Source organism: Bufo gargarizans, chromosome 10 (assembly GCF_014858855.1).
Source record: "Bufo gargarizans isolate SCDJY-AF-19 chromosome 10, ASM1485885v1, whole genome shotgun sequence".
Classification (NCBI taxonomy): domain Eukaryota; kingdom Metazoa; phylum Chordata; class Amphibia; order Anura; family Bufonidae; genus Bufo; species Bufo gargarizans.
The window spans coordinates 329,936-345,804 of NC_058089.1; the positions used below are offsets into that span (position 1 = coordinate 329,936).

Sequence of the window (15,869 nt, forward strand, 5' to 3'; positions counted from 1 at the left end):
TAGTACATTCATAGATGTCCCCCCCCATATATTAGTACATGTCATAGATGTCCCCCTCATATATTATACTCTATGACATGTACTAATATATGAGGGGGACATCTATGACATGTACTAATATATGAGGGGGGACATCTATGACATGTACTAATATATGAGGGGGGACATCTATGACATGTACTAATATATGAGGGGGGGGACATCTATGACATGTACTAATATATGAGGGGGGACATCTATGACATACTAATATATGAGGGGGGACTCTATGACATGTCTAATATATGAGGGGGACATCTATGACATGTACTAATATGAGGGGGGACATCTATGACATGTACTAATATATGGGGGACATCTATGACATGTACTAATATATGAGGGGGACATCTATGACATGTACTAATATATGGGGGGGACATCTATGACATGTACTAATATGGGGGGGACATCTATGACATGTACTAATATATGAGGGGGGACATCTATGACATGTACTAATATATGAGGGGGGACATCTATGACATGTACTAATATATGAGGGGGGACATCTATGACATGTACTAATATATGAGGGGGGACATCTATGACATGTACTAATATATGAGGGGGGACATCTATGACATGTACTAATATATGGGGGGGACATCTATGACATGTACTAATATATGGGGGGGACATCTATGACATGTACTAATATATGAGGGGGGACATCTATGACATGTACTAATATATGAGGGGGGACATCTATGACATGTACTAATATATGATGTCTTCTAGTTTTGTTTTTAGATATAGAAAGGCGGAAATCCGATCCCAACCCAGTGATGGCTCCGATGAAGATCTCTCTTGTGCAGGACATGTTGTGAGTATTCCAGGGTTGGAATGACCTGGGGAGACTATATCTGGGGGGCAGCGGGGCGCCCCTGGGGTATACCACTGCCGCATCTCTGTGATTTCTGCTGCCAGGCACATTCAGAACATTGGGGAGATAAAGACTGATGTGGGGAAGGCTCGAGCCTGGGTCAGATTGTCCATGGAGAAGAAACTTCTGTCCAGACACTTGAAGCAGCTTCTGCTGGATCATGAATTAACCAAGTATGTCCCCAGCGTCCTCCATCATACCGTATCGTCTCATGCCTCATATACCCCCTGCGTCCAGGGTGTCAGGGAATAAAGCCCCCAGCTTCCGTCTGTCCCATCACTGTAAGGATGTTCTTAAAACTTTATTTTTGCTCTAGAAAATTATACAAGCGCTACGCCTTCCTGCGATGTGATGATGAGAAGGAGCAGTTCCTTTACCATCTTCTCTCCTTCAATGCCGTTGATTATTTTTGTTTCACCAATGTCTTCACAACAATAAGTGAGTACAAGACTGATTCCTGATAGTATAATATGTATTGTAATTCGTATTATACTCCAGAGCTGCACTCACTATTCTGCTGGTGCAGTCACTGTGTACATACATTACTTATCCTGTACTGACCCTGAGTTACATCCTGTATTATACTCCAGAGCTGCACTCACTATTCTGCTGGTGCAGTCACTGTGTACATACATTACTTATCCTGTACTGATCCTGAGTTACATCCTGTATTATACTGCAGAGCTGCACTCACTATTCTGCTGGTGCAGTCACTGTGTACATACATTACTTATCCTGTACTGATCCTGAGTTACATCCTGTATTATACTCCAGAGCTGCACTCACTATTCTGCTGGGGCAGTCACTGTGTACATACATTACTTATCCTGTACTGACCCTGAGTTACATCCTGTATTATACTCCAGAGCTGCACTCACTATTCTGCTGGTGCAGTCACTGTGTACATACATTACTTATCCTGTACTGATCCTGAGTTATATCCTGTATTATACTCCAGAGCTGCACTCACTATTCTGCTGGGGCAGTCACTGTGTACATACATTACTTATCCTGTACTGACCCTGAGTTACATCCTGTATTATACTCCAGAGCTGCACTCACTATTCTGCTGGTGCAGTCACTGTGTACATACATTACTTATCCTGTACTGATCCTGAGTTACATCCTGTATTATACTCCAGAGCTGCACTCACTATTCTGCTGGTGCAGTCACTGTGTACATACATTACTTATCCTGTACTGATCCTGAGTTACATCCTGTATTATACCCCAGAGCTGCACTCACTATTCTGCTGGGGCAGTCACTGTGTACATACATTACTTATCCTGTACTGACCCTGAGTTACATCCTGTATTATACTCCAGAGCTGCACTCACTATTCTGCTGGTGCAGTCACTGTGTACATACATTACTTATCCTGTACTGATCCTGAGTTACCTCCTGTATTATACTCCAGAGCTGCACTCACTATTCTGTTGGTATTATACTCCAGAGCTGCACTCACTATTCTGCTGGTGCAGTCACTGTGTACATACATTACTTATCCTGTATTATACTCCAGAGCTGCACTCACTATTCTGCTGGTGCAGTCACTGTGTACATTACTATTACTGATCCTGAGTTACATCCTGTATTATACTCCAGAGCTGCACTCACTATTCTGCTGGTGCAGTCACTGTGTACATACATTACTTATCCTGTACTGATCCTGAGTTACATCCTGTATTATACTCCAGAGCTGCACTCACTATTCTGCTGGTGCAGTCACTGTGTACATACATTACTTATCCTGTACTGACCCTGAGTTACATCCTGTATTATACTCCAGAGCTGCACTCACTATTCTGCTGGTGCAGTCACTGTGTACATACATTACTTATCCTGTACTGATCCTGAGTTACATCCTGTATTATACTCCAGAGCTGCCCTCACTATTCTGCTGGTGCAGTCACTGTGTACATACATTACTTATCCTGTACTGATCCTGAGTTACATCCTGTATTATACTCCAGAGCTGCACTCACTATTCTGCTGGTGCAGTCACTGTGTACATACATTACTTATCCTGTACTGACCCTGAGTAACATCCTGTATTATACTCCAGAGCTGCACTCACTATTCTGCTGGTGCAGTCACTGTGTACATACATTACTTATCCTTACTGATCCCTGAGTTACATCCTGTATTATACCCCAGAGCTGCACTCACTATTCTGCTGGTGCAGTCACTGTGTACATACATTACTTATCCTGTACTGATCCTGAGTTACATCCTGTATTATACTCCAGAGCTGCACTCACTATTCTGCTGGTGCAGTCACTGTGTACATACATTACTTATCCTGTACTGATCCTGAGTTACATCCTGTATTATACTCCAGAGCTGCACTCAGCTATTCTAGCTGGTGCAGTCACTGTGTACATACATTACTTATCCTGTACTGATCCTGAGTTACATCCTATATTATACTCCAGAGCTGCACTCACTATTCTGCTGGTGCAGTCACTGTGTACATACATTACTTATCCTGTACTGATCCTGAGTTACACTCCTGTATTATACTCCAGAGCTGCACTCACTATTCTGTAGTATATTCCAGAGCTGCACTCACTATTCTGCTGGTGCAGGCCTGTGTACATACATTACTTATCCTGTATTATACTCCAGAGCTGCACTCACTATTCTGCTGGTGCAGTCACTGTGTACATACATTACTGATCCTGAGTTACATCCTGTATTATACTCCAGAGCTGCACTCACTATTCTGCTGGTGCAGTCACTGTGTACATACATTACTTATCCTGTACTGATCCTGAGTTACATCCTGTATTATACTCCAGAGCTGCACTCACTATTCTGCTGGTGCAGTCACTGTGTACATACATTACTTATCCTGTACTGACCCTGAGTTACATCGTGTATTATACTCCAGAGCTGCACTCACTATTCTGCTGGTGCAGTCACTGTGTACATACATTACTTATCCTGTACGGATCCTGAGTTACATCCTGTATTATACTCCAGAGCTGCACTCACTATTCTGCTGGTGCAGTCACTGTGTACATACATTACTTATCCTGTACTGACCCTGAGTTACATCCTGTATTATACTCCAGAGCTGCACTCACTATTCTGCTGGTGCAGTCACTGTGTACATACATTACTTATCCTGTACTGATCCTGAGTTACATCCTGTATTATACTGCAGAGCTGCACTCACTATTCTGCTGGTGCAGTTACTGTGTACATACATTACTTATCCTGTACTGATCCTGAGTTATATCCTGTATTATACTCCAGAGCTGCACTCACTATTCTGCTGGGGCAGTCACTGTGTACATACATTACTTATCCTGTACTGACCCTGAGTTACATCCTGTATTATACTCCAGAGCTGCACTCACTATTCTGCTGGTGCAGTCACTGTGTACATACATTACTTATCCTGTACTGATCCTGAGTTACATCCTGTATTATACTCCAGAGCTGCACTCACTATTCTGCTGGTGCAGTCACTGTGTACATACATTACTTATCCTGTACTGATCCTGAGTTACATCCTGTATTATACCCCAGAGCTGCACTCACTATTCTGCTGGGGCAGTCACTGTGTACATACATTACTTATCCTGTACTGACCCTGAGTTACATCCTGTATTATACTCCAGAGCTGCACTCACTATTCTGCTGGTGCAGTCACTGTGTACATACATTACTTATCCTGTACTGATCCTGAGTTACCTCCTGTATTATACTCCAGAGCTGCACTCACTATTCTGTTGGTATTATACTCCAGAGCTGCACTCACTATTCTGCTGGTGCAGTCACTGTGTACATACATTACTTATCCTGTATTATACTCCAGAGCTGCACTCACTATTCTGCTGGTGCAGTCACTGTGTACATACATTACTGATCCTGAGTTACATCCTGTATTATACTCCAGAGCTGCACTCACTATTCTGCTGGTGCAGTCACTGTGTACATACATTACTTATCCTGTACTGACCCTGAGTTACATCCTATATTATACTCCAGAGCTGCACTCACTATTCTGCTGGTGCAGTCACTGTGTACATACATTACTTATCCTGTACTGATCCTGAGTTACACCCTGTATTATACTCCAGAGCTGCACTCACCATTCTGCAGGTGCAGTCACTGTGTACATACATTACTTATCCTGTACTGATCCTGAGTTACCTCCTGTATTATACTCCAGAGCTGCACTCACTATTCTGTTGGTATTATACTCCAGAGCTGCACTCACTATTCTGCTGGTGCAGTCACTGTGTACATACATTACTTATCCTGTATTATACTCCAGAGCTGCACTCACTATTCTGCTGGTGCAGTCACTGTGTACATTACATTACTGATCCTGAGTTACATCCTGTATTATACTCCAGAGCTGCACTCACTATTCTGCTGGTGCAGTCACTGTGTACATACATTACTTATCCTGTACTGATCCTGAGTTACATCCTGTATTATACTCCAGAGCTGCACTCACTATTCTGCTGGTGCAGTCACTGTGTACATACATTACTTATCCTGTACTGACCCTGAGTTACATCGTGTATTATACTCCAGAGCTGCACTCACTATTCTGCTGGTGCAGTCACTGTGTACATACATTACTTATCCTGTACGGATCCTGAGTTACATCCTGTATTATACTCCAGAGCTGCACTCACTATTCTGCTGGTGCAGTCACTGTGTACATACATTACTTATCCTGTACTGATCCTGAGTTACATCCTGTATTATACTCCAGAGCTGCACTCACTATTCTGCTGGTGCAGTCACTGTGTACATACATTACTTATCCTGTACTGATCCTGAGTTACATCCTGTATTATACTGCAGAGCTGCACTCACTATTCTGCTGGTGCAGTTCACTGTGTACATACATTACTTATCCTGTACTGATCCTGAGTTACTATCCTGTATTATACTCCAGAGCTGCACTCACTATTCTGCTGGGGCAGTCACTGTGTACATACATTACTTATCCTGTACTGATCCCTGAGTTACATCCTGTATTATACTCCAGAGCTGCACTCACTATTCTGCTGGTGCAGTCACTGTGTACATACATTACTTATCCTGTACTGATCCTGAGTTACATCCTGTATTATACTCCAGAGCTGCACTCACTATTCTGCTGGTGCAGTCACTGTGTACATACATTACTTATCCTGTACTGATCCTGAGTTACATCCTGTATTATACCCCAGAGCTGCACTCACTATTCTGCTGGGGCAGTCACTGTGTACATACATTACTTATCCTGTACTGACCCTGAGTTACATCCTGTATTATACTCCAGAGCTGCACTCACTATTCTGCTGGTGCAGTCACTGTGTACATACATTACTTATCCTGTACTGATCCTGAGTTACCTCCTGTATTATACTCCAGAGCTGCACTCACTATTCTGTTGGTATTATACTCCAGAGCTGCACTCACTATTCTGCTGGTGCAGTCACTGTGTACATACATTACTTATCCTGTATTATACTCCAGAGCTGCACTCACTATTCTGCTGGTGCAGTCACTGTGTACATACATTACTGATCCTGAGTTACATCCTGTATTATACTCCAGAGCTGCACTCACTATTCTGCTGGTGCAGTCACTGTGTACATACATTACTTATCCTGTACTGACCCTGAGTTACATCCTGTATTATACTCCAGAGCTGCACTCACTATTCTGCTGGTGCAGTCACTGTGTACATACATTACTTATCCTGTATTATACTCCAGAGCTGCACTCACTATTCTGCTGGTGCAGTCACTGTGTACATACATTACTTATCCTGTACTGACCCTGAGTTACATCGTGTATTATACTCCAGAGCTGCACTCACTATTCTGCTGGTGCAGTCACTGTGTACATACATTACTTATCCTGTATTATACTCCAGAGCTGCACTCACTATTCTGCTGGTGCAGTCACTGTGTACATACATTACTTATCCTGTACTGATCCTGAGTTACATCCTGTATTATACCCCAGAGCTGCACTCACTATTCTGCTGGGGCAGTCACTGTGTACATACATTACTTATCCTGTACTGACCCTGAGTTACATCCTGTATTATACTCCAGAGCTGCACTCACTATTCTGCTGGTGCAGTCACTGTGTACATACATTACTTATCCTGTACTGATCCTGAGTTACCTCCTGTATTATACTCCAGAGCTGCACTCACTATTCTGTTGGTATTATACTCCAGAGCTGCACTCACTATTCTGCTGGTGCAGTCACTGTGTACATACATTACTTATCCTGTATTATACTCCAGAGCTGCACTCACTATTCTGCTGGTGCAGTCACTGTGTACATACATTACTGATCCTGAGTTACATCCTGTATTATACTCCAGAGCTGCACTCACTATTCTGCTGGTGCAGTCACTGTGTACATACATTACTTATCCTGTACTGATCCTGAGTTACATCCTGTATTATACTCCAGAGCTGCACTCACTATTCTGCTGGTGCAGTCACTGTGTACATACATTACTTATCCTGTACTGACCCTGAGTTACATCCTGTATTATACTCCAGAGCTGCACTCACTATTCTGCTGGTGCAGTCACTGTGTACATACATTACTTATCCTGTACTGATCCTGAGTTACATCCTGTATTATACTCCAGAGCTGCCCTCACTATTCTGCTGGTGCAGTCACTGTGTACATACATTACTTATCCTGTACTGATCCTGAGTTACATCCTGTATTATACTCCAGAGCTGCACTCACTATTCTGCTGGTGCAGTCACTGTGTACATACATTACTTATCCTGTACTGACCCTGAGTTACATCCTGTATTATACTCCAGAGCTGCACTCACTATTCTGCTGGTGCAGTCACTGTGTACATACATTACTTATCCTGTACTGATCCCTGAGTTACATCCTGTATTATACTCCAGAGCTGCACTCACTATTCTGCTGGTGCAGTCACTGTGTACATACATTACTTATCCTGTACTGATCCTGAGTTACATCCTGTATTATACCCCAGAGCTGCACTCACTATTCTGCTGGTGCAGTCACTGTGTACATACATTACTTATCCTGTACTGATCCTGAGTTACATCCTGTATTATACTCCAGAGCTGCACTCGCTATTCTACTGGTGCAGTCACTGTGCACATACATTACTTATCCTGTACTGATCCTGAGTTACATCCTATATTATACTCCAGAGCTGCACTCACTATTCTGCTGGTGCAGTCACTGTGTACATACATTACTTATCCTGTACTGATCCTGAGTTACACCCTGTATTATACTCCAGAGCTGCACTCACCATTCTGCAGGTGCAGTCACTGTGTACATACATTACTTATCCTGTACTGATCCTGAGTTACCTCCTGTATTATACTCCAGAGCTGCACTCACTATTCTGTTGGTATTATATTCCAGAGCTGCACTCACTATTCTGCTGGTGCAGTCACTGTGTACATACATTACTTATCCTGTATTATACTCCAGAGCTGCACTCACTATTCTGCTGGTGCAGTCACTGTGTACATACATTACTGATCCTGAGTTACATCCTGTATTATACTCCAGAGCTGCACTCACTATTCTGCTGGTGCAGTCACTGTGTACATACATTACTTATCCTGTACTGATCCTGAGTTACATCCTGTATTATACTCCAGAGCTGCACTCACTATTCTGCTGGTGCAGTCACTGTGTACATACATTACTTATCCTGTACTGACCCTGAGTTACATCCGTTTATTATACTCCAGAGCTGCACTCACTATTCTGCTGGTGCAGTCACTGTGTACATACATTACTTATCCTGTACTGACCCTGAGTTACATCTGTGTATTATACTCCAGAGCTGCACTCACTATTCTGCTGGTGCAGTCACTGTGTACATACATTACTTATCCTGTACTGATCCTGAGTTACATCCTGTATTATACTCCAGAGCTGCACTCACTATTCTGCTGGTGCAGTCACTGTGCACATACATTACTTATCCTGTACTGATCCTGAGTTACATCCTGTATTATACTCCAGAGCTGCACTCACTATTCTGCTGGTGCAGTCACTGTGTACATACATTACTTATCCTGTACTGATCCCTGAGTTACTATCCTGTATTATACTCCAGAGCTGCACTCACTATTCTGCTGGGGCAGTCACTGTGTACATACATTACTTATCCTGTACTGATCCCTGAGTTACATCCTGTATTATACTCCAGAGCTGCACTCACTATTCTGCTGGTGCAGTCACTGTGTACATACATTACTTATCCTGTACTGATCCTGAGTTACATCCTGTATTATACTCCAGAGCTGCACTCACTATTCTGCTGGTGCAGTCACTGTGTACATACATTACTTATCCTGTACTGATCCTGAGTTACATCCTGTATTATACTCCAGAGCTGCACTCACTATTCTGCTGGTGCAGTCACTGTGTACATACATTACTTATCCTGTACTGATCCTGAGTTACATCCTGTATTATACTCCAGAGCTGCACTCACTATTCTGCTGGTGCAGTCACTGTGTACATACATTACTTATCCTGTACTGATCCTGAGTTACATCCTGTATTATACTCCAGAGCTGCACTCACTATTCTGCTGGTGCAGTCACTGTGTACATACATTACTTATCCTGTACTGATCCTGAGTTACATCCTGTATTATACTCCAGAGCTGCACTCACTATTCTGCTGGTATTATACTCCAGAGCTGCACTCACTATTCTGCTGGTGCAGTCACTGTGTACATACATTACTTATCCTGTATTATACTCCAGAGCTGCACTCACTATTCTGCTGGTGCAGTCACGGTGTACATACATTACTGATCCTGAGTTACATCCTGTATTATACTCCAGAGCTGCACTCACTATTCTGCTGGTGCAGTCCACTGTGTACATACATTACTTATCCTGTACTGACCCTGAGTTACTCCTATATTATACTCCAGAGCTGCACTCACTATTCTGCTGGTGCAGTCACTGTGTAACATACATTACTTATCCTGTACTGATCCTGAGTTACACCCTGTATTATACTCCAGAGCTGCACTCACCATTCTGCGGTGCAGTCACTGTGTACATACATTACTTATCCTGTACTGATCCTGAGTACTCCTGTATTACTCCAAGCTGCACTCACTATCTGTTGGTATTATACTCCAGAAGAGCTGCACTCACTATTCTGCTGGTGCAGTCACTGTGTACATACATTACTGATCCTGAGTTAATCCTGTATTATACTCCAGAGCTGCACTCACTATTCTGCTGGTGCAGTCACTGTGTACATACATTACTTATCCTGTACTGATCCTGAGTTACATCCTGTATTATACTCCAGAGCTGCACTCACTATTCTGCTGGTGCAGTCACTGTGTACATACATTACTTATCCTGTACTGATCCTGAGTTACATCCTGTATTATACTCCAGAGCTGCACTCACTATTCTGCTGGTGCAGTCACTGTGTACATACATTACTTATCCTGTACTGATCCCTGAGTTACATCCTGTATTATACTCCAGAGCTGCACTCACTATTCTGCTGGTGCAGTCACTGTGTACATACATTACTTATCCTGTACTGATCCTGAGTTACATCCTGTATTATACTCCAGAGCTGCACTCACTATTCTGCTGGTGCAGTCACTGTGTACATACATTACTTATCCTGTACTGATCCTGAGTTACATCCTGTATTATACTGCAGAGCTGCACTCACTATTCTGCTGGTGCAGTTACTGTGTACATACATTACTTATCCTGTACTGATCCTGAGTTATATCCTGTATTATACTCCAGAGCTGCACTCACTATTCTGCTGGGGCAGTCACTGTGTACATACATTACTTATCCTGTACTGACCCTGAGTTACATCCTGTATTATACTCCAGAGCTGCACTCACTATTCTGCTGGTGCAGTCACTGTGTACATACATTACTTATCCTGTACTGATCCTGAGTTACATCCTGTATTATACTCCAGAGCTGCACTCACTATTCTGCTGGTGCAGTCACTGTGTACATACATTACTTATCCTGTACTGATCCTGAGTTACATCCTGTATTATACCCCAGAGCTGCACTCACTATTCTGCTGGGGCAGTCACTGTGTACATACATTACTTATCCTGTACTGACCCTGAGTTACATCCTGTATTATACTCCAGAGCTGCACTCACTATTCTGCTGGTGCAGTCACTGTGTACATACATTACTTATCCTGTACTGATCCTGAGTTACCTCCTGTATTATACTCCAGAGCTGCACTCACTATTCTGTTGGTATTATACTCCAGAGCTGCACTCACTATTCTGCTGGTGCAGTCACTGTGTACATACATTACTTATCCTGTATTATACTCCAGAGCTGCACTCACTATTCTGCTGGTGCAGTCACTGTGTACATACATTACTGATCCTGAGTTACATCCTGTATTATACTCCAGAGCTGCACTCACTATTCTGCTGGTGCAGTCACTGTGTACATACATTACTTATCCTGTACTGACCCTGAGTTACATCCTGTATTATACTCCAGAGCTGCACTCACTATTCTGCTGGTGCAGTCACTGTGTACATACATTACTTATCCTGTATTATACTCCAGAGCTGCACTCACTATTCTGCTGGTGCAGTCACTGTGTACATACATTACTTATCCTGTACTGACCCTGAGTTACATCGTGTATTATACTCCAGAGCTGCACTCACTATTCTGCTGGTGCAGTCACTGTGTACATACATTACTTATCCTGTACGGATCCTGAGTTACATCCTGTATTATACTCCAGAGCTGCACTCACTATTCTGCTGGTGCAGTCACTGTGTACATACATTACTTATCCTGTACTGACCCTGAGTTACATCCTGTATTATACTCCAGAGCTGCACTCACTATTCTGCTGGTGCAGTCACTGTGTACATACATTACTTATCCTGTACTGATCCTGAGTTACATCCTGTATTATACCCCAGAGCTGCACTCACTATTCTGCTGGGGCAGTCACTGTGTACATACATTACTTATCCTGTACTGACCCTGAGTTACATCCTGTATTATACTCCAGAGCTGCACTCACTATTCTGCTGGTGCAGTCACTGTGTACATACATTACTTATCCTGTACTGATCCTGAGTTACCTCCTGTATTATACTCCAGAGCTGCACTCACTATTCTGTTGGTATTATACTCCAGAGCTGCACTCACTATTCTGCTGGTGCAGTCACTGTGTACATACATTACTTATCCTGTATTATACTCCAGAGCTGCACTCACTATTCTGCTGGTGCAGTCACTGTGTACATACATTACTGATCCTGAGTTACATCCTGTATTATACTCCAGAGCTGCACTCACTATTCTGCTGGTGCAGTCACCGTGTACATACATTACTTATCCTGAGTTACCTCCTGTATTATACTCCAGAGCTGCACTCGCTATTCTGTTGGTATTATACTCCAGAGGTCTCTGATTGACCCCTTTCCTGGGGTTGCTGCATTCAGACTGGATATTTTCGGCGCCCCTGTCGGATACATCTCGTGCCTCTCCTGGCATAGCTGTACTCGCTGCTCGGCTGAGCTCAGTGATGCAGTTAGTGTTTCCCGATGTAAAGCTGACACTTGCCATAATGATAATATTCCGAGTGACCCGGGCAGGGAATGCTGGGAGATTCCAGCTCTGCAGGCTCTGTAATATAATGCAGGATGCAGTAATGTGATGTGACTGGTTATTTAGATGATATTTATGGGCCCTGTTCTTGCGCCTCCGCAGTCATCCCCTACCACATCCTCATCGTTCCCAGCAAGAAGCTTGGGGGCTCCATGTTCACTGCCAACCCCTGGATCTGTATCTCGGGAGAGATGGGCGAGACGGGCGTGCTGCAGGTTCCCAGGAGTATCTTGGAGATGACCTACGAGGTGGGTTGTGACCCCAGACCCTGCAGAGGCTCTGTGCACACGTGTGAGGGCTCAGGGAAGTGGCACGCGTTGGCACATGCCCTGAGACGTGTGCACAGTGGGCCCTCGCCTACCGTACATACCTCCTCCGTCCTCGGATCTGCACCGTGTAACCTGCGTCTCTGTCTCTCCCCACACAGTGCCAGAACCTCGGCAAGCTGACAACCGTGCAGATCGGGCACGACAACTCTGGGCTGTATGCCAAGTGGCTGGTGGAGTATGTAATGGTCCGGAACGAGATTACAGGCCACACGTACAAGTGAGAACCTGGCAGCTTCTGCTCTACAGCGGTGGGTCCGGCCCAGTGTCTCGGGCCAGCCGTGAGGGTTGTGGATGAAGTGTAAATCCTTTAGTCTCCCCAATGCCACTGTAATTCTTGTACTCCAGTCACATCCAAAGCTGCTTGGTTATGGCAGCACTGACTGTGTAGATGAATTAAACTGCAGCTCTAGATGTGACTGGAGTGTAATTCTGGATCTCCATGATACGTAGGAATTGTGAGGTGTAAAGCAGATGGCAGCGCAGGATTTCCGCTTATTTAGGTTATGGTTTCCCAGCTAATGTTTTTTCACTCCCAGGTTCCCTTGCGGCCGATGGTTGGGGAAGGGTATGGATGATGGGAGTTTGGAGAGGGTTTTGGTTGGAGATCTTCTCACATCCACGCCAGACACTGAAGAAAGACCCTGCCGGACGCCTCCTCTGCAGCACTCCCCAGGCATGATCCGGAGACTCGTGGCCATATCCCCCAGCAGCAGACCCAGTAAGTACTGGTCAGGCCTGAAATCCAGTATAGTTCTGCTTTGACATTAGATTGTCTACTGTTCCTCATCCGTCCTCCTTGTGACATTGTCCTCCCCACAGAATTAAACACGGGGCAGATTCAGGAGGCCATAGGAGAAGCGGTGAACGGCATCGTCAAGCATTTCCACAAGCCGGAGAAGGAGGTAGCCTGGAAACTGGACAGCGGCCGCCCTCTATCATCTCTTCCCTCCATCTCTATCCTTTCCTATCCCTCTCCTCCATCCCCCCCCCCCCACCCCTACGTGGCATGGACACTGTGGATCATGGGATGGGGCGCGGGTATTTACTTGTTTTTCCGTTGCAGAGGGGCAGCCTGACGTTGCTGCTGTGTGGAGAGTGTGGACTGGTTGCTGCATTGGAGCAAGTTTTCCAGCACGGATTCAAATCCCCCCGACTTTTTAAAAGTATCTTCATATGGGACTTTTTAGGTAATGCCCCCCCCTCCCCCCATGATGTGTCTCAGGCCATATGTCAGGCTGTAGGTAACGCGTTCTGCAGCTTTTCTCCCTTTATCCGTGAATGGTTCTGTGTGTTCTCCTCTGTAGAAAAAGCACAAGCCCACTATGATGCCCTGGACCCGAGTGACGCAGCGCTGGGCGAGGACTGGCAGAAAAGAGTCCGCACCTTCAGCCGCTTCATCACCGCCATAAACAGCACTCCCAGAAACATCGGCAAAGACGGAAAGTTCCAGATGTTTGTGTGTCTAGGAGCGCGGTGAGTGTGCGCTGATGACTTGTGGTGAAAGTGGTGCCATTGCCTTCAGTTTAGTACGTAAGGACCTCTCTTCTTCCATTTTCGCAGGGATCACCATTTGCACCACTGGATTGCCCTCCTGGCCGATTGCCCCATCATAGCACAGATGTACGAGGACACGGCGTTAATAAAGGACCACACCCTCGTCAACTCATTAATCCGTGTCCTGCAGACGCTGCAGGAGTTTAACATAACCCTGGAGAGCTCCCTCATCAAAGGGATCAACATCTGACCCTCGCCACACAGCGTAGCCAAGCCTGTCAGTGCACGGAGCGGCGGCGCCGCCATCTCGCCGTGCAATATATTAGAGTATCTCTATGTATGTAAATGCTATATGACTGGTTCCATCCTTTCGTATGTGAGAGGTGACCGTGGATATCGCACAGCTTATTGTCAAGCTGTTCTATTTAATCGCCATGGAGGCCACGTGGAGAATCGCCGTTTCCCCGTCTGTTGCATTTTCGGATATTTGCTTCATCGGCGTCTCATCCTTTGTTTGCTATTACAGGAATGAAAACAGATTCTATATTTTTAACTCCTCTCGTGCTGGACCACTGTGTTCCGGAGTTATGTGGGGTTTTCCTCGTCAGTATTAACTTGTGATTAGCGGGACGTGGAGAGAGTGTTTCTCGATTGCGCCATAAATGCACAAAGCGTGTTTTTTTATTCTTATGCATCATTTTATTTATTTAACTCTTCATGTTCCCCTAACGGCTTACAGGCCTCTCCCCGGCACAGAGGGCACATGATGACGGAGGGCATTCTCTTTTGGATTGCCCCCTTGCCGGCCATTCGCTCCTTGTCTGCCCAGAACGCCGCTGAGGTTTACTTTATTACGTGTTTTGTCTGGGATGAGTTCATTAAGCTGCTTCATGTTTTTCCTCCATGCAATAAACAGGCGGCAGTCCAGCCACTCATCGTCTCCTCGCCACCGCCGGCTGTCTGGTTCTGGCGCAGGAGGCATTTTGCACAGGTCAGGTTAGAAAATTAGAAAAAATAAATCCATTTACACAATTGTCGTCTTCTGTATTGTCGTTTTTGAGCGATCTGAATAAAGTTGTTGCTATGTATGGGGGTATATGAGGAATTGAGAGTGACGCATCAGGTGGTTGATTGTGATAAGTAGGATTCGAGACATTATTGAACTGACACAACGAGTGGTGCTGGACGATCTGCTTCGGGTTTGGGATTACTAGAGGATCGAGTTCAGGCCAGAGGAGTTGGTGGGGGGAGGTTTAGTCGGGGAATAGTCAGTTTAGGTAGGTTGATAAGCCTGCCTGAAAAGATGTGTTTTCAAGGTGAAGTTGTGAATTGACCTAATATTCCGGGGCAGAGTATTCCAGAGAGTAGGTGGTCATAGAGATGGTCATGGTATCGAAAGTCAAATCTACTGATTAGTCTGTCCTGATGGGGGATGTATAGAGGGAGAAGAGTAGAGGACC

The 15,869-nt window shown here is 44.7% G+C and overlaps 1 protein-coding gene across 3 annotated transcripts in view; it reads left to right on the forward strand.

Moving 5' to 3' along the window:
* DENND5A (DENN domain containing 5A) overlaps window positions 1-15,442 on the forward strand; it is a 58,739-nt gene extending 43,297 nt beyond the window's left edge. For all 3 annotated transcript variants that reach the window (XM_044269790.1, XM_044269791.1, XM_044269792.1), the window contains 10 exons: window positions 781-865; window positions 970-1,098; window positions 1,242-1,363; window positions 12,689-12,834; window positions 13,014-13,132; window positions 13,452-13,633; window positions 13,735-13,817; window positions 13,979-14,102; window positions 14,220-14,388; window positions 14,476-15,442. In XM_044269790.1, the coding sequence (XP_044125725.1) occupies window positions 781-865; window positions 970-1,098; window positions 1,242-1,363; window positions 12,689-12,834; window positions 13,014-13,132; window positions 13,452-13,633; window positions 13,735-13,817; window positions 13,979-14,102; window positions 14,220-14,388; window positions 14,476-14,659 (1,343 nt within the window). In that variant the 3' untranslated portion in view covers window positions 14,660-15,442. The remainder of the gene's footprint in view (window positions 1-780; window positions 866-969; window positions 1,099-1,241; window positions 1,364-12,688; window positions 12,835-13,013; window positions 13,133-13,451; window positions 13,634-13,734; window positions 13,818-13,978; window positions 14,103-14,219; window positions 14,389-14,475) is intronic.
* The last annotated feature ends 427 nt before the right edge of the window (window positions 15,443-15,869 follow it).